This window comes from Chionomys nivalis, chromosome X (genome assembly GCF_950005125.1).
Source record: "Chionomys nivalis chromosome X, mChiNiv1.1, whole genome shotgun sequence".
NCBI lineage: Eukaryota > Metazoa > Chordata > Mammalia > Rodentia > Cricetidae > Chionomys > Chionomys nivalis.
The window spans coordinates 2,389,379-2,408,521 of record NC_080112.1 but is presented as its reverse complement, the minus strand read 5'-3'; the positions used below and the strand labels follow the sequence as shown (position 1 = coordinate 2,408,521).

General features: G+C 45.2%; 1 protein-coding gene across 3 annotated transcripts; it reads left to right on the top strand.

Moving 5' to 3' along the window:
* The first annotated feature begins 615 nt into the window (after positions 1-615).
* Positions 616-16,731, top strand: Znf275 (zinc finger protein 275). 3 transcript variants are annotated; one of them, XR_009056480.1, is made up of 6 exons: positions 616-2,885; positions 8,719-8,792; positions 9,240-9,354; positions 10,568-10,669; positions 11,052-16,045; positions 16,416-16,731. XR_009056480.1 is itself a non-coding variant. In XM_057760048.1 (6 exons), exons 2-6 carry the CDS (start codon positions 2,858-2,860, stop codon positions 12,212-12,214), a joined length of 1,482 nt encoding a protein of 493 aa, XP_057616031.1. In that variant the 5' UTR covers positions 616-750; positions 2,809-2,857; the 3' UTR covers positions 12,215-16,731. The 3 variants fall into 3 exon arrangements, 2 of the variants coding, with proteins under 2 accessions (XP_057616031.1, XP_057616030.1); XM_057760048.1 differs by having other exon boundaries at positions 616-750; positions 2,809-2,885; positions 11,052-16,731; XM_057760047.1 differs by having other exon boundaries at positions 11,052-16,731.
* The last annotated feature ends 2,412 nt before the right edge of the window (positions 16,732-19,143 follow it).

Below are 19,143 nucleotides of genomic sequence, written 5' to 3'. Positions count from 1 at the left end.
TGGCAACTGTTTGCAGAACCTCTAAACCAAGACACTTGTTTTGGGATTCATGATATAACCTGCTATTCTGAAATTCGGTTACTGTTTATTTATTGGTCTGTGCCCCCTACTATACACCCAATACTCTCAAAGGAGCTCTGAGGTGCCTGATGTGTGGCTTTTAAAATAGGCATAAGAGTCTAGTTTTGTTCACGATTGTATTCTCGGTGTATGGCACAATGAAGGCTCAGACATGACTTTATGAGGGTTTCTGACTCCTGCAGTCTTTTCTTGAGTGCCTTCCCCCAGCCCTCCCATCATTCTGAAAGTCCTAGCCTTGTCAATTTCTTTATTGTCTCCACTACTAATCAATTTATTTTGCTCATTTATTCATTCATCATTCGTTTTTACATTCTTTCCGTGCTTTTTATCTCATCACCCAGGATCCATGCATTTTGCTCTCCCCTTCTCACCTACCCCACCTCCTTTCCTCACCCCGCCCCAGACACGCCCCCATCCTTCCCACCCCATTTCATGCCAATGGTAGCCTACAGGCCGGGCGGGACCGAGGCCGGGGCGGGGCTTCACTCTCAGTACCCCAGGCGGCCCCCCACCCTCCACCCCCAACACCCCGGCTCCGGAATCGCGCCACGGAGCTGCAGGGCTCCGCCAGGCGCTGGCGGCTCCTTGGCGCTTCCTGCCACGCCGGGCCTGCTTGCACAGCGCCAGCTCCGCTTCTGCGAGGGCCCAGAGTCAGGCGCTGCAGGCCGGGTGAGCGTGCAGACCCCGAGAGGGACGTGCAACTCGAGTGATCGTGAGAGATGTGCGCGATCAAGGATGTGCGGCCCAAAAGAGCATGCGGGGCGGCGGGAGGATGTGCTTGGGGAGGAGAGGGCGTCTCTCAGAGAGGAGAGCTGCTCCGCCTTGGGGCAAGCCAAGGGCCGAAGGGGACAGGTCTCTGGTGGTGCGTGAGCATGGAAAGGCCCTGAGGCCTTCTCGTGCAAGGTTGGGGGCAGCGGTCAAAGGCGGGAATTGCGGCTGTGTTGAGGTCTGTGCTGCTCTTTGGAGGATGCTAAGAATTGGGAACCGGTCAGGAGCTGGGGGTGGGCTCTCCCCACAACCTCCATCGACGTGGAGGCCGCAGGGATTGGCGCAGTGAGGGAATGGCTGAAGAGACTTTTTCCCAGAATGGGGGAGGGGGTTGCACCTCTGGGGCCCAGAAGAAGGTTCTGGCTTGGGGATACCTACCTTTTCATTTGAGTGGGGGTTGTGTGAGAATAATGGGAGCAGGCCTGTTGCCTGCTGCAGAGAGCTGAGGGTGCAGAAGGGACTGCTTGCTGGATGAAGAGAGCTTCTACTGTGGCCTTCCTGGGAGTCACATTTTCTGGCTCCACTCCATTGCCCCCTTCTCCTAAACTCCTTTGCTGGTTCCCGCAGTCTGTATTTGGTGATTAATTACATGTCATTTTACACACGCGAGTACTCCTACTTGCCTGCTGCCCAAAGCCCATAGTCCTTTTCAGCGCCCCCCTCATTCCTGGCCCTCTTCCCAGAGGGCTCACCCTGTACCAGCTGACTCTCTAGCCAGCCTTGGACTCAGAGGCAGGCAGCCCCTCCCGTCTCCTTGGTCAGTAGAACATTTCCTTCTAAACCTCAGCCTTTACATTTTCCTTTAGGAGACAATTTCGTATAGGACCAGTTGAATAGCACCTCTCCTAGGTAGGACCACTTGCCTTCTCCCTTCTCCCTTCTCCCATTGGGCCTTGTTATAGAAACAACATTCACAGTGTCTGACATCGTCTGGGACATGGCCCCAAAGTGGTCCTGGACCTGGATTTAGAATTCCATGGCATAGTGATTTCTAGCCTTCTGTCAGTGGTAGACCCTTTAGAAAATCTGCTAAAAAGTGAGTTCTCTTGCCTGAGGTCTGATCACCAGCACAGCTTCAGAAGGAAGCTCCTGGATGGGAAAACGGTCTGATGAGACATGAGGGAACCTCCAAATCTAGACAGCCCCAATGTCTACATGTTGAAAGATGCCAATTCCATGACACCCACCCAGACCTGCTGCTCTGCCACTAGATTTTTCATAAACCTAGCTTCTAACACAATGATCCAGCCCTTCCAAAACTGCTTGGGTTCTTTGGGTGACCTGGGGCAGCTGTATAACCGTTCACCATATCCCCAGTTTGGAATCTTTTATATTTGGACAGTGTAACGTCAGTGATTCTATACTTACATTTTATTTTGATTTTTAGAAAGATGTCAGTGCATATTCTTGGAGAAATGGAAACATAAATCTTTCCTCAATTAAACACAACAAACACTACAAAATCTCCTTATGGTCTACCTTCTGGCTTTTTATAGAATGGAATAAAGAGGGAAACCTAAACAGAAAGACAGGTGCCCAGGCAATGTGAGAGAGAAAACAGATGCCTTCCCACCCACACATACAGACAAAAGATAACACGGGCACAGATAGCCCAAGAGAAACAGACTTTCCTGGTAAGACAGCCATCGCTTTTGGCCTTTTAGGAGTCTCTGCTTTTGAGTAGCAGCCAAATTTCACAGTACAAGATGGACCTATGAGCCTCTTGCCCACCTCCTGGCAGGTTCATTTGGGAACATACATGTCAGGCACACCTGTAGCCCCGGGGCCCACTCAGTAGGACTTGCACCCTGGACTCACCTAGGCACATCCAGGCCTTGGCTGTGCCGATTCAGTTACACAGCTTGTCCTGCCCTTGAGCGCTCGTTACCAAAGGACAGGTTCCTGGAAGGTGCACACATGAGCCTGCTTCTGTTCACCTGAGTTCTTTCAATCCAACAGGTGAGACCGTCCCTGCTGGACTAATCTCTTGGAACTGGTCTAAAACAAGATGAGTCATCCCTGTGTGTCTCTTTTGGGTAAGTCCAGGTGTTTGCAGAATGTGTCTGCTGTGCAGCAGCAAGGCCCATGGGTAGCGGCACAAGACAGTGAAGACGTGTTTGGGTTCTGGAAGCTCATATATGCTAGTCTTGATGAACTACTTAGCCAGAAACAATTCTGGCTTTCTTAGACACAGTGCCAGGCAAAGAGGTTGCCGGGCAAGGAAAATGGGGAGACCAGGGAATCACAGTGTGGGAGAGGGAACTGAAAGTACCCATTAGAACCAGATCTCTTTCGTGTGTTCACAACCTTGAAACACATTTGCCCTGGCCCTAAAGGGAACTCAACAGTTAAAGTATGTGCTCTCTTATAGCTTGGTTTTCTGGTGGTGTGATAAAACACCTGACCAAAAGCAACTAAGAGAGGAAAGGGTTTATTGGGCTTGAGGGAAGCCAGGACAGAAAGCATGGTGGAGCACTACTGACTTGCTCCTGGTTCACTACTTATAGGCTTTTTATACAGCTCGGGCTCTGCTGCCTAAAGACGGGCCCCTCCAACATCAACTATCAACCAAGAAAATCTCTCTTAAACATGGCCACAGTACATTTTGATTGATGGGTCTTAGTTGAGTGACTTTGCTGCTACAGAAAGATAATCCCTGTCCAGGGAAGTATAAAAGACACCAAATTATTCAACAGTTTTTATGATATACGTTGTTTTATCTCTGTGTTGAATTCAACTCTCAATTTTTGTTCTTTCAGGTAAAAATACAGTGATTATTTTGGGTCCCTTAACATTTGTAATTCCACACAATAAATTCAAATAATTTGCTTAGGTAAAACTTACTTTATGGCTGAATAACACTTTATTGTGTCTTATACCGTATTCTATTTATCTGCTGTTGGATACTCAGGCAAATTCTATGAATAATACTGCAGTAAACACATATGTGGAAGTATCAATGACTATACATTAACACATTTTTTAAAAATGTACATATTGTTCTGAAGCAATATTTGCTCGGCAGGTGAGGCCTGCTGTTCTAGAATTCACAGTTGGCCAGCCCCGCAGTGAACACTGACACTGTTGGCGTGCATGGTTTCTCGCAGCAGATGCTTATTAAACAGCTGCAGCAGCCATGGACTTGGCTAGACCCAACATGAAGTTTGCAGTTGACCTTGACAAAGCCTTTGTGCTCTGGCCTTTGTGTCCCATGGAAAGAAAGACAGTCTTGTTTGCCTTGAAAGTTTGTTTTCCTGCGGCGATTCCCCCAGCTTCCTTTCCCACTTACTAATATGCCATAGAAAATTCTTTAGGATTCAGGGTATGCTTTTGTATCCTGAATAAAAGTGTCTTATGTTCAAGGTTAGTGTTGCCCTCTACGTCCACTGGGTGCACTCCAATGACTTTCATGTTCTATATGGAATTGCTTGGACCTTGATCGCCAAAGATCCATTTCAGAAGGCAATGGACACCTGTGCTTGTCACTGTTGTCACAGCATCCAGCTTCTTTTTTTTTTTTTTTTTTTTTTTTGTTTTGTTTTTTGAGACAGGGTTTCTCTGTGGTTTTGGAGCCTGTCCTGGCACTAGCTCTTGTAGACCAGGCTGGTCTCGAACTCCCAGAGATCCGCCTGCCTCTGCCTCCCGAGTGCTGGGATTAAAGGCGTGCGCCACCACCACCCGGCCATCCAGCTTCTTTTCTAGATTATATTCCACTATTTTAAAGTGGAATAGTTGTACAACACAGAGACTAAGTGATCTAGTTGTCTTCAGGATTGGTGGTTGCTTTAATTTTAAATACAGCATGGATTCATGTCTATTATCATTTTTAAGTGATTTTCCTATACCTAGGATAAGCCTTTTTCCTGCTACCCTTAGCTAATTGCATAGAGATTTAGTTACTTTTGTGAAAGCAGGGCCCACCTTTCCCTCTTGTTTTCATGAGTATCTTTTAAATTATCTCTGTGTGGTCAGGGGCTCTGTTATTGTGGGTGGCAGTCACATAGCCACCAGGAGCTAACGTGCTCTCAAGCCAAATCCCTAGGGTGAACTAGTACAGGAAGGGCTGTTTCTATTGCTATATAGGAAGAATAATTAACAGTTCTTTTAGAGTTGTAGCTCCATGGCTTTAACAGTTTATCATGCCACTTAAGAAAAAACACTTCAGTGGGATTAGTTCCATTAAAGGTGTGTGTGTGTGTGTGTGTGTGTGTGTGTGTGTGATAGGAAAAGAATAATGTATTTATGCAGCGAGGCTCTGCAATGGCATAGTGATAGTATGGTTTAAAGGTAGCTGTGAAACATAGATCTACATCATGCCATGTTCTACATTGTTGCCAGGAGCGCTACAGACACTGGAGAAAAGATACTGTCCTGTTGGATCAGATTTTCTTTTTATGAGAAAAACAAGCAACTTCAAAGGAGAATTTTTCATTAGTGAAAATGTTTGGAGGAAACTGCCAGGGCTAGAGAATAAAGAGGTTTTAAGGAAGTGACATTTGCATTAAGGTCTGAATTATTAGAAGAAACCTCCTATGATAAGAGATGGTATTCTTGGCAGGTTCACAGGCTTTGAGGGCCACAACCTTGGCATCTGTATATCTGCGTGAAGGTCAGTGTGTCTGAATTGGTTGATTTTGAAGGGGGGCAGGATATGATTTCTGCTCTAGACCAAAGCTTATTACTGGCTTGAAGGCAAGAAAAGGTTTATAGTAGACCATCTTTTCCCAGAAGTACATACATGATGTCATGTCCCATTTCATTTGAAGTGAGTTGCTTTAAAAACATAATCATTTATAAATTTATGATCAGTTCATTGTGTTTGTTTAAGAAGCTCAAATCAGAAGAATTTATTAAGGCAGAGGATCACTGCTTTGGTGACACTGGGACAAAGAGAGGGTTTGTCCACTGAATATCTCTTCATGAACTCACATATTTGAATAAACACTTTTGCTAAACAGATAGCTAAAAATGCGTAGGAGGGCTTGCAAGGACTTTTGGGTGACATTAGACCTTCTGCCCATATCTTTCTATAAAGCTGATAGCTTAAGGAGATGGTTCCAAGAAGGCTGTGCCTGGTCACTCCCCCTTCACAGACTGCTGACACATTTCCACTAGTCCTCTTTGTTTCACTGCATATGGGTATCCTAAGAAATGCTGATCTTTTTATATGCCCTCAAGGGTCATTCTCCTGCCATCTCCTTGGTCTCAGCCCTGTTCTCTGGCATGCTGACCATCTGTCTTTTCCCACATTTACCTGCCAAAGGCTATCTAAAATTGGTCTTTTCTGATATCAGTAAAATTCAGCTTGATGTCTAAAAAGCCACACATTAAAGAAACTGAAAATGTGTCTTTCCCGACCTTATCTCTCTTCCTTTGTAGCTACACAAACATTGAATCAATGTGCTTATTCTAGCTCCAGGTCAGACTCAGTGTTTTCCTTTTTTCTATGAAAATGTGTTTTCTCTGCTTTCTTTCTCCTCTTTGGGTTTTCAGGCAAATGTTATCCCTACCTGTATCTTCACATTTTTGTAGTCTGCTGCATGTTATCCTAGTCTGGCCACCTGTTGATTTTTATATGACACCTTTCAAGTTTTCTTCTTGCTCTGAGTTCTAGAATTTTCAGAACTCTGAGCCAGCCTGGTCATTCACCTTCTCCCCACATACTTTTTTTTGTATATTGAGATTAGACTCTTCCTATTGGTTACAGAATACTATTTTCTGTGCTTTTTCTTTTAACATGTCTGTGTCCTTAACACTTTTTTTAGACAGTATGCACTCTTCTTTTTAAATACATTCTAACAATCCGTCCCTTCTAATTGAAGTGTGTAGTCCATCATTTAACGTAATGATCTGTGTTTAAGTTTGCTGTCCTGCTATTTATTTCCATTTGTCCCATCTCTTTTCTTCCCTTTACTTTTCTTATATGTTTAGTAACTGCATTTTCTTGAAATGATCCGTTAAATTTCAAAGATTTTGAAATGCAGAAGGTGAAAGTCTTATGTTTCCCTATGCCTTTACATTCTTTGTGTATTTCTAAATCTAATTCCATTTTCTTCCACCTGAATGTTTTCTTTTAGTATATTCTATGGTACAGAGCTGCTAATGACAAATTGTCTAAGTGTTGGCTTTTGTATAAAATATTTATTCTTCATTTTTGATTAATTTTTTTTCTGACTATAAAATTTTATAAGACTTAATTGCTTTCTTTCTTTTGCATCATTTCTTTCCTCCAGCTACTTTTAAGAGTTTTCTCTTACCATTTTTAGAAATTGAATTATGATGGTAGCTCTCTCTCTGGCTTTATTTAGATAACAGTTGTTGCCATGTCTTCATGTTTTCCGCTGTTTCTTATAGTACCAAATCTATTAATGACACCCAGTGAAATTTTTAATTTTATATACATTTATCTGCAAAAATTTCATTTGGTTCTTTTTATTTTATATCTTCTGTTTCTCCCCATGTCCTTGTTTTTCTTTCAGTGCTGGGGCATAGTTAAATTATCATTTTTCTTTATCTATTAGTTCTATTCATTTCTGGATGCTTCTATTGACTGATTGTTCTCTTAACTGTTGGTGACATATTTTGTGTTTCTTGGCAGTTCAATTGTTATTGGGAATTACATGTTGTAATGATTAGTTTGTTGCAACTTCCCTCTTACCCTGCCACCCTGAAGCTTCTGTTGAGGTTGCTAAGCTCTGTCCATTTGATTTCACCCCTCCTACACTCTCATTCTGGACATTGCCACCAAGCAGAGCACTAAACTGATGACAAGACTTGCCTTATTTGTTTTTCTGGCAGTCTTGATCCTGGGCTTCCTACTACCCTGGTATTAAAAACTGTTGTTGAACACAGGTTTGTAACTTGTTACTCTACCATGGCCATACATGTGGACATTTTCATTTACCTTTTCAAAGTCTTTCTGAGTACCTGGGGCTTTGTTGTCCTTCAGATAATGCTAAAATGCTTCCTTTTCACTTAATATTGAGTTGTATTGAGTTGACATCAGAATGTGGAGGAAAAGGTCACCCACATAGACACGTGATGTTTTCTTTATCAATGTAGTGTTTGAATAACTTTTTTTAGGAGTACTTTTCTCCAGGTATTTTTTCAACTTCCCATTTTTTTTTTTTTTTTGGTTTTTCGAGACAGGGTTTCTCTGTGGTTTTGGAGCCTGTCCTGGAACTAGCTCTTGTAGACCAGGCTGGTCTCGAACTCACAGAGATCCGCCTGCCTCTGCCTCCCGAGTGCTGGGATTAAAGGCGTGAGCCACCATCAACTTCCCATTTTGTTGAATAACATAAGAGAGTTCTTCATGGTTTTCTCCCAATGACTTATTATACTAGGGTGTACTTTTAAAGGCCCCACTGCTAGTAAAGAAGTTCAGGTTCTTGCTCTTTGTCATCTCTCTTCCTTTCTGTGGCCTCATCAGTTTCAAGTGTCCATGAAAGGACCCCTTATCTCTGAGTTAGTTCTTCTGGTACTCTCTTTAGTGTGCTCCCTCCCTTTATAGTATGAGTATTGATCTCACCCAGGCTTACTTTAGGGACACTCTGTAGTCAGCCAGTCTCTGGTAGCTAGTTTTCCTGCCAGCAGCTCTCTGTAGCTATCTCTGACTCTGCCTAGGCTAGCATTTGTTTGTCTTATCTTGCCCTCCTCTGGCCTACCTATATTAATTCTTTCCCAGCCCACTTCCCTGCTCTTTCATATATGTTTTCTCAGGCACACTCATGCTCTGCCTTGTCATTCTGCTCCGCCTGAGAGAGAAGACTCTGTAAGATTTAAAACGACGAAATAGGAAGTCACTAATGCCATCCCAGGGGACCCAGAAACAGGGCTGTCGTTACTCACAGCTTTTTTCACTTTCCTTAGCTCCACCTGCTCCCCAAGACGGAGCCCCAGGAAACCAGGTCCTGGCAGTCCCTCTTGAGATGCCGGAGGCCCAGGTGAGCTGTGCTTCCCTCTTGCCTTGCTTGAGATTTTTGTCACTGCTCCCTGATTTTGGCCTCAGCCTTTGCTTCTTGCTCAGCATGACTTGCAGCAGAGTGTGAGCCCTGGCTACTGCCTTCTTTCCTGTCCTCTGCTTCTCTCCCACAGGCTGCCAAGGAATGGATGCCCAGTGTGCTTATGATGCCCATTGTATATGTGAGAAACCTAAGTCTGTGTCCTTTGGGAAGACAATGGGAGTCCCATGCTAGACAGCCCAGGTCTCATTGTGCTTGATCATGTTTTCTTTCTAGGACTCCTTGGGATTGTGGTTGGAGCTCCACATTAGTAACATACACCGATGTGAATATTTCAGGCCCTATCCTTCTTGCCCCCGACATCAGTGGTGCCACCCTTCCTTATTACAGATTAGGTTAAAAGACTGACTATCAATGGATTTATTTCAGGACTTGGTGTCATTTGATGTTGTACCGTGGTACCTCACAGAACAGAACTGGCTGAGTCTGAGTCTGAACCCGGAGCAGCAGGCAGTGGCATATTCCAGGACTGTGACCTCCATTGGTAAGGATGTTCCCAGAGCTTCTCAGACTCACCATCTACTGAAAGTGGAGCTGAGGATACATGGCCACCCACACACAATTTCACTCAACAACAGCTTCCCCAGCTCCTCATGGCATGGAAAAATCTCACCATTCCCATCTTTCACTTGAAGGACATTAGAACAGTAGTCAGTGAAATGGCTGAGCAGGTAAAAGTTCTTGCCGCAGAAGCCTGCTGATCTCAGTTCAATCCCCGGAAGTAGGAGGAGACAATCAATTTGTGCAAGTTGTCCTCTGACTTCCACAAGCACACCATGGTATGAACATCCCCACATAGTCACACACACACACTAAAGAAATAAATGTAAAAATAAAAATTAGAGCAAACCTGTCATAATTTAGAGTATTTTTAAAATGCAGTACATTGTCTTCAAATAAAAAACATATCAAACATTAAATTGATCAGAACAATACTAGATCTTAACCATAAGTCTGAGATGACAAATTATACCAATATATACAAATAAATGCAATATATATTATATATATAGTATCTATGTACTATATATACTATAGTATATTGTACATACACATACACACACATAAATTATACCAATCATATGGCCAGTTGATTGAAGGTCATTGTTTTTTTGTTTTTTTGTTTTTTTTTTTTCTTTGAATTTTTCGAGACGGTTTCTCCACAGCTTTTGGTTCCTGTCCTGGAACTAGCTCTTGTAGACCAGGCTGGCTTTGAACTTACAGAGATCCACCTGCCTCTGCCTCCCGAGTGCTGGGATTAAAGGCGTGCGCCACCAGCCACCACCGCCGGGCTTGAAGGTCTTTGTTGAGAGCTCTTGTTTATCCATTAGGTATTTGCATGGGGTGGGGGATTTTTGAAGAAGGAACAGTTAAGAGTTTGGTTTAAGTGTTGTAGAGGTCTGGGAAGAGCATGGCATTCAGCGGTGGGGTACTGGGGTGGCTCAGTGGACAAGGAGCTAAGTTCATGTGGCCAAGATGCTAGCTACTGTTTTTTTGGGGCCTCTGCTGAGGGCCCAGAGCCTGCCTCCTTAGAGTCCCCCAGAAGGAGCTGGTACTTGGGAAGTGCATTTGAACTGCATGTGTGACTTACATAAGAAAGTCATAGACAGCCCAGGAGATTTGGAGGGGATCTCCTTTGACAGCTCTTCTCCTTTTCCTTTATGCTGATATCACCAGCCGTCTTCTTCCCTTAACAGGAGTTCCTGTTGTAAGTCCTGCTTTGGTATCTCACGTGTCACAAGGACAAATTCTGTTGGTATCAGATCCATCCCTCAACACAGATCACACTAAGCACCCTGGTGAGCATAAAGGGAACATGAAGAAGCATGAGGAAATTTAGGAGAGGGGTACAGATTTGGGTTGTGTGGGGCTGCTGAGCTCTTAGGGTTGATGTTTCCAACTCAGGAAGACCAGCTAAGATTGGGGAGTCTATAATTAGTGTTAAGAGGTCCCCTGAAGCTCTGGTAATGAGTTGTGACTGTACCCTTGCTAAAAGCTCCTTTGATAAGCAATGGCCACAATTAGGACTCCCCCACATTTCCCTCTGGTGCTTGCTTCTGCTAGCTTACAGGCCCTCCCTTGCTGGTTCTCAGCAGTTGCAGGAGAGGGGTTTATCAACAAAGGAAAGTAACCTTTTTCCTGGGCCCTCTGTAAACTGTTGTGTGTCATTTATCATTGTAGAAAGCTCCTCTGTGACCTCCCACCAGAAGATGGCTGAAGAAGCCCAGCTGCAAGAGATGGCGTCCACGAGCTCCCCGAGGGCCAATGACCCCAACGCTGAGGTCAAACAGAATGGGGACTCTGGGGGAAGGGGAGGGAGCCCACAAAGTCTGCCCATAGAACACCATTTTGCATGTAAAGAGTGTGGGGACACCTTCCGCCTTAAAGTGCTCCTTGTTCAGCACCAGAGGGTTCACAGTGAGGAGAAGGGCTGGGAGTGTGGCGATTGCGGGAAGGTCTTCAGGGGGGTGTCAGAATTTAATGAGCACAGGAAGAGCCACGCAGCTGTGGCCACTCAGCCCCGGCCTGGCCCCAGTTGGGCTCTGGAAGATTCCTTGGAAAAGAGGGAGCAAATGGAGAGGGAGGCGAAGCCCTTTGAGTGTGAGGAGTGCGGGAAAAGGTTTAAGAAGAACGCAGGCCTTAGTCAGCACCTGAGGGTGCACAGCAGAGAGAAGCCCTTTGATTGTGAGGAGTGTGGGCAGTCCTTCAAAGCCAACACCAACCTCTTTCGACATCAGAAGCTCCACAGTTCGGAAAAGCCCTTTGCGTGCAAGTCGTGCAGCAGGGATTTCCTGGACCGCCAGGAACTACTCAAGCACCAGAGGATGCACACGGGCCACCTGCCCTTCGACTGCGACGACTGCGGCAAGTCCTTCCGTGGTGTCAACGGCCTGACAGAGCACCAGCGCATCCACAGCGGCGCCAAACCCTACGGCTGTCCTCACTGCGGCAAGCTGTTCCGGAGGAGCTCAGAGCTCACCAAGCACCGGAGGATCCACACGGGTGAGAAGCCCTATGAGTGCACCCAGTGCGGCAAGGCCTTCCGCCAGAGCTCCAGCCTGCTGGAGCACACTCGCATCCACAGCGATGAGCGGCCTTATGCCTGTGGCGAGTGCAGCAAGGCATTCAGGGGGCCTTCTGACCTCATCAAGCACCGGCGCATCCACAGCGGACTGAAACCCTATGAGTGCGACAAGTGTGGCAAGGCATTCCGGAGGAGCTCAGGCCTGAGCCGCCACAGGCGGATCCACAGTGCGGCCAGGCACTGTGAGTGCAGTGAGTGTGGTCGTGTGTTCAAGAGGCACTCAGCACTGCAGAAGCACCAGCCCTCCCATCACCAGTAGACACTGCCCTAGGACCTGTAGCAGGGGTCCACAGAGGCCATAGCCCAGTCAAAGGAGATGAACAGTTTTGTAGTGCTTCTTCTATCTATTTTGTTGTGTGAGAGGTTGAAATGATTTGTACTGCCACCAGCAATTTATAAATGTTCATGTTTCCCAGTAGACCTATTGAGGGTGACTTTTACCATTTTAACATAGCTTGCCTACTTTTCCTTGCAGAAAATACCATCAAGGTATTTTAATCTTCATATCCAGAATGAGTAGAAAAAATTTGCATATGGGGGTCTAAGTAGGGAGCTGAGGGAAATTCAATGGCGTCAGAATGATGATGCACCTTTCTTGAAAGGAAAATTGCCCCGAGGTTTTGGCCTACTTGAATTTATAAAATTTTAGGGATTGTAAATAGATCAAATAGCATAATATTTAATTTATTAATTTAGTTATACATACATATTGTAAATCACATTATATGGACTAATATATTAATGTAGAGAATTTACCATACTTTTTCACCATACTCCATTTGTTTCTAACTCTTGATATACATTTTTGACCTCACCAACATGGGAACCTGTTTGAGTCATCAGCCACCTCTATTTGCGGTGTGGTAGCACTGTGACAATCCCTACATGAGGCTTTCACCACAAGTTTCCTCCAAGCCATAAGAACATATTCACATAGTGTTACAACAATTACTTTCTGTTTTTAAATTAGTACTGTACCTACAACATAACCACATAAAGTGGTGCTTTCCCAAATGGCCTTTTAAAGGGACTTTTTTCTGGGGGGTGTTGCACTCCTAGTAAAAATTAGTGAGCTAGAGATAAACCTTTTTTGGTATCTCATTTTGCTAAGCCAATTTAATCCAGTGACCCCTATAAACATCAAAAACAAACATCTTGTTCAACATAAAGTGAGAGAGAAGGTCATCTTTAGGACTTAAAGGTAAAGTGACATCTTCTTGGAAGATCCTCATCTCATCTCATATCGGGCATAAATGGTACTTCTTCAGCCTTCCATTTGCAGCGGTGAAGTGGGGAGCAGTCACAGTCCCTACCTCCTAAGGTTCTCAATGAGTGTGCCTTGCTTGCAAGAACATTGCCCAGCAAGGAGGTCTGCTCAGTGAAGGTCACTTGCTGACACCCCGCAGCTCATTAGTATCAGAGACAAGGCTGGACCCTCAGGCCTCCTGACAACCAGTCTCATCTTTCATGCAATGATTTCAATACTATTTTCATTTTCTTGCATGCCAATTATCCATTCATCTCTTTTGACTAGTTATCAAGTTACCTTTGGATATATTGATTTAGTACTTCTTTCTATATCAATTGGGGTGTTGCTTTCCAATTTTTATTGCTTTGCTTTTTTTAGTACTTTGATTACATTTTTGTTGTATAGGCTTTGGATTATTTTTACGTATCCTTGAATTCTTTTTTGTCTGGTAACTCATGACTTTCATTGCTTCAGTACTTAGATATGATGATATTTTCTTTGAGAATTTACTTACAAAAGAAAAGTTGAGTCCCCTGCCCACTGAGAAAGTGAACATATGGAGTGGGCAGGCTGGATGGGAGTGGGCCAGAGAAGCAGGCCCATGCTTCATCCAAGATGTAGACTGTGTATATGTCTCTGGGCAGCCCTTGACCATACAACCTGGCCACTGAGGCACACCAGAGACATGCTCATCACACATTGCTCAGAGCACTCTGTGACTGCTCATCAGTATAGCCCCAGCCACCAGCACCAGCACCAGGGCTCAGCTTCACCTAGGCCAACAGAATGGTCCGAATATGACCTGGCAGCAGCCAGCCATCTTTCCAGCTGTCAGGAGCCTTGATTATTTTGGAGTCAGTGACTGAGCAGCAGCTCCACTTAAGAAATATCTGAGACATAGAAGACTCACCTGACTGGTGATGTTATGTGACCTCCATCCTCCTCCCAGCAAATGACTCTGGAATGAAAGAGATCAGTTTTGTGGCTTCTGCTTTGGGCAACTAGGATGAGAAATTTGCCCATGTGTGTGGCATCATGCAACCACATCTAAGAGGCCTGGGGAGCAACAGCCGTGTTCCTCCAGTAGCTTGTAAGCCGTGCCACAGAATCTGAGTACCAGGTCTAGTTCAGGACTTGCAATAGCCATGCCCAAGAGGGGCAATAAAACAGGATCAGAGGGCAAGAAGCCATTCTGACAGTTCATGTAGCACAGAAATCAAAACTGATCCCCCTGCAGTTAGGCCGTTGCTGCGAGCCCCGTTCAAGAGAAACAGCAGGTGAGGAAAAGAGTCACACCAAGGTTGAGCCTGAGTTTCTGGTTGTGCCCTGACAGGTGTTGGAGGGCCAGAAAATGTATCCTTATGGCAGCCTCGTGAGGGAGATTGTGTTCTCCAAGGTGCATAGCCTGGGAAGCAAGGTCTGACTGACAATGATCTCCATAATCTTGGCCAGGAGGGCTTCTCTAATGCCTCCAGGCCACCACAGTGGCCATTTGGGGCTTCTCCAGACTGTAGGCTCAGTTCTGGTGGTTTCTTGTGAATTGGTCTGGACCTACTTCTTTTTCTGATTACTTTTCTCATAGTGAGCTGTTGGGACGTGTTTTGTACAGCTATCATTGGGTAAAGAATGTTGACATGTACAAGGGGGTAAATCTGGCACCTTGAAGGAATGCCGTTTCTTGCTCATTCGCTCATTATTTGTCAAGGTTGGCAAAAGATCTTATTGAAGTCTAGAGTAGCACTAACTCAGAAGGTAGCAGAGTGGTCATGGCCCAGGGCATCTCTTCACATCCCTTCCTGCCCTCTTATACTCTTTTCTGTTTGGGTTCTGTAATTTTTTCTCAAATGCTTTTTTTAGATTTAAAACTAAAAACCAGTGTCTTTTCTGTGACTATTATTGGATCACCTTTTAAGTGATGTTGGCAGTGAGATCCCCTCCAAACGCAACCAGTGTGTGGCTTTAACATGTGGCCACACACATAGTTACATCCTTTCCCTTGGGTAATGTGGATCCTCTAGGTGTGCTGTTTTGTCCCATGCAAACGTGAGCAAGCTTCTTGCAGTGTGTGCTTGTCTATGCATCCGTGTATCTACCTCATTGCACTTTTCTTTCTAAGCACATGTGTTCTTGAAAGGGGATGGAGAGCAGCTAGAATCCTGGCCCCCGAAAGAGAGGTGCCTCCATCTCTTTATCATATTAAGAAAGAAACCTTCCGTGGCTTTTGTTAGTATTGAATACTTGCTGAATTTTTTTAAAAAGCAAATGTTTACCATTTTGCTGCTTATGATTAACTATATCAATTAGTTGTATCATACCCACTCTTGGATTTATAACGTATTCCCCACCAGATCAGTGTGGGCATCTTTCTCCCATGATATTGCATTCTCTGTGCTTGATTTGTGTGCTTGAAGTGGCATGACACCTGACTTGCCTGCAGTCCTGGGCTGTGGCCCTGTTGTGTGCCACGTGACTTGCCACCCCACTTTTGGGTCACATTAATTAAACCAACCCCAGACACCTGACCCAAAGGCAGCAACCTTAGCAGTCAGACCTAATTGGAGAAGATAGATTTCTCCTTTTAGTACTGTGAAATGCAAAAGAGGAAACTGAAGTCTCTGGTTGGTATTGGACCATGGAGGAAGGCACAAGGTACTTCAAAGAGTTGCCCCTGTGAGTAGAACCATAGTGGAGAGCTACATGTTCCTGCTCTCCTTCTCACAGCTACTTGGGTCCCACCCTAAGGGAGGCCTAGCTCTAGGTTCTTCATTTCTGGCAGCTGCCTGCACCAGTCTAGTGTGTCCTCACCATAGACTTCCTCCTCCTCGCCTTCAGCCAGCTTGAGTGGGTCTGTGCTTTTTGAAATTACACGAGAGCCAATTGGGCTGCTTCCTGGGAAGACTTGCATTGCTGACTTTCCTCACATTCTACCCACCCAGCATTCCTGGCCTAAATCCCAGTTGATTGACATGAACACCTGCTTAAATGTGGGACTGTTTTCTGTTCACTAAGATGGGTGGGGCTCTATGCCTTTTAGTCAGTCTCTGGGATTAACCCATGATTCTGTATGAGTATAGTTTCTTTTCTGAACAGCATTTGGCTCATAAGATGAGCCTGTTCTACTCTATTTTGGAAGTGTTTTACTATTTCCAGCAAACATGCTAGATTAGGGGATTGATGACACCTCTATTCCTAGTGTACTTACATTCTGTAGTTGGCATTATGTTGGTTTGGATACTTAATTTCAAAATAGAAATGATATCTTTGAACTTGATCCTCAATGCTACTTGTGTATCTCTGAGAATAGTAGTTTGTATTCAGTTTTTGGCATTCTTGTTCTTCCCCAGTCTTATTGTCTTGTCTGCTTTATGGCACTGTCTATAATCAGCCTTGCACTAGAGCTATTTGTGGACTTAGCTTCTCATCCCCTTTTCTCAGCCTTCCCCAAACTAGTAGATTGTGAGCTCTTAGAAGACAGGGGTGGTTCTTCATGTCTAATCCCCTACCAAATCTAGCACAGTGCCTTTCATCTGGTAGATTTCAATAAATATATGTTAAATGGCATAGGTCTCCTTGACTCATTTTGTCCAGCGCTTTCCATTGTCTTCACCATGAGATAGTTCGTATAGAGAATCACCCGCCTAGTGTCCAGCTCAGCTGCCAGCTTGCTCACTGCTGGGTTTGGTGATCTTGGCTCTTACTGAACACCTGGAGGGTAACAGGCAGTGCTATGGTAGGGGAGGGAGGTTTGCTTATAGCTATGAGTTGGCTCTTGACAGAAACATCATTTTCTCCATCTCAGTGTAGGCTCCCCAGCTCTGAGTCTGAGATGAAAGTGCCAGATAAGTTCAGACTTTGACTTGCTCAACTGGAGACTGGGAATGAGGTGGCAAATAGGTTCTGTTTTCCCTGGATTCTGGCGAGGAACCAGGTATGCCATCTTTCTTCTAGGATGCCATCAGCACAAGCATCGATTGTTATAGATTTGGGCAGGAATGACATAACACCTACCTGACAAGCAGCTATTTCCCAGTGCACCTACCCTAACCCCAGCTTAACTATCTCTGTTCGCAAACTAGTTGTGAGGAATGAACCTGCCATTTGCTATCCTGCTTTTGTATGTTACTAGTAATTTCATATTTTTCCCTTAAGTGTGTACAAGCATGGTTCTAGCAAGCTTGAGTGGCATGAGACAAAACCACAGGTCATTTGGATAAGCTAAGCCTGGGCTTGCAACTGGGTACAGGGGGCAAGGGCACAGCCTAGAATCCCCCTCTCTTCTAGTGTTCCTGCCTTGCAAAGCCTGACAGCCTCTCCATTACCAGCTTCTGCAGAACAAAACCAAGGGCATCGGAGGAAACAAGGATGTGGGGGTTTTGGCTCTCTTTGGTGGAACATTCAAATATCCAAATATCATGGAGATGACATATGAAGCCTCCTAAGCAGTTCCCCCTTGCCACTTCATGGGCTGGTATAGGCACTGCCCTCTTCCTTCTATTTTAGATTCCCATCACACAATCTGCCTTGGCCCACTTGGAGCTGGAGGCCTGTCAAGCAGAGACAACTGGCTCATAGAGTGACTTCTGCTTTGATGCTTACTACATTGAACTCCTCTCCCCCAATGTCTCCTGGCACATTTTCCTGAAGACTGTGGAATTGTGTCTCTGTCTGTTCCACCCCCAGGCCTTCCAATAGTTAGGCATACAGTGGAAATGCATTTCCGTAGAGGGTAGCCACATTGAGCCAGTAGTGGTGCATACCTGTAATCCCAGCACTCAAGAGGTGGAGGCAAAAGGATATAAAGTTCAGGCCAGTCTCATCTCTAGGACAAGACCGTGTCTAAAAGGCGAAGTGCCAACCACACAATAACATGATTCCAGACTTTTTGGGCAATATGTACCAGAAATATTCCTGTACTTCCTCATTTCTCATCTTTTTTTTCTGACCTGTATGCAATATGTGTTTATTGAGCACCTGCTGTGTGCTCAACCCCAGAAACACCAAAGCACATGGTATGGTCCTTGTAAGAGAGTCAGGAGCAAGGAAGGGTGTAGACAAAATATCACAAGATGAGTGCTCACTTAAGTTCTTAGGATTTATATACTTTAGTGGGCACAATTTACACTTCAGACCCATCTCGACCCTGTCCCTCCCTCTGTCAGATTAGCTTCATTGACATCCCTGCTTCTGTCTGTGCCTGTCCCAGGCAGGACCACTCTTACTGAACCAAGGTGAAATCAGTTGTCAGATGTGGAAATCCTATCAAGCTGGTTGGTCCCCAACCAAATGTCACAGTTGCTTGCTGAGCAGCGGGGCCATCATGGTTTCCAAGGAGCTGGTTCTAAAAGGTCGTCACCCCAGCACTTCTAAAGGCTCAGCTACATCATGTATGGGAGGGAGTTCTGATACTGCTTCTCCGTCCATCCCTGTCCTCTGTCCCACACACGCCAGTTTTGCCCAGAAGTATAAATTCTTTCTGAATTGTCAGTTCTGCAAAATCTGGAGCTCCTGCTTCCTGGTCCACAGTCTAGAGCCTTCTGGCAATGCCTACTTCTCCTGTTCTATATTGTCATCCTGACTATGGGTTATCTCTCACCCAGAAGTCTCCTTAACCTTAGTCCTACCTCCCATACCACATCGCTGTCCTGTACCCAACTGGGAGAAGTAGCCCCTGCTTCCAAGGTCCTTTGTGTTACCAAAACAAGACCAAACTGATTATGAGCAACCTGAACACAAAAGCCACTCCCAGGCAGGGCAGAGTGGATCTACCTGAGCCCTGGTGCTTGGCTATAAGGCTGTGCTTGTTTAGCAGCAGAGAAAGCAGATGTCCTCGGAGAGCACAAAAGGATACAACCCTCCCTCCTCCACTGAAGGTTAATTTCTGGCTCCTTCCTGGGGGAGACAGATGGGACAAGGCTTGCAGCCTTAGCTCTTGGGGACCC

Excerpts from the sequence above, each read along its gene's own strand:
- Znf275 (XM_057760048.1), top strand. The coding sequence starts at position 2,858 with ATGAGTCATCCCTGTGTGTCTCTTTTGG. Across the intron at positions 9,355-10,567 it reads CAGGACTGTGACCTCCATTG|GAGTTCCTGTTGTAAGTCCT; the intron begins GTAAGGATGTTC and ends TTCCCTTAACAG. Across the intron at positions 10,670-11,051 it reads AGATCACACTAAGCACCCTG|AAAGCTCCTCTGTGACCTCC; the intron begins GTGAGCATAAAG and ends TTATCATTGTAG.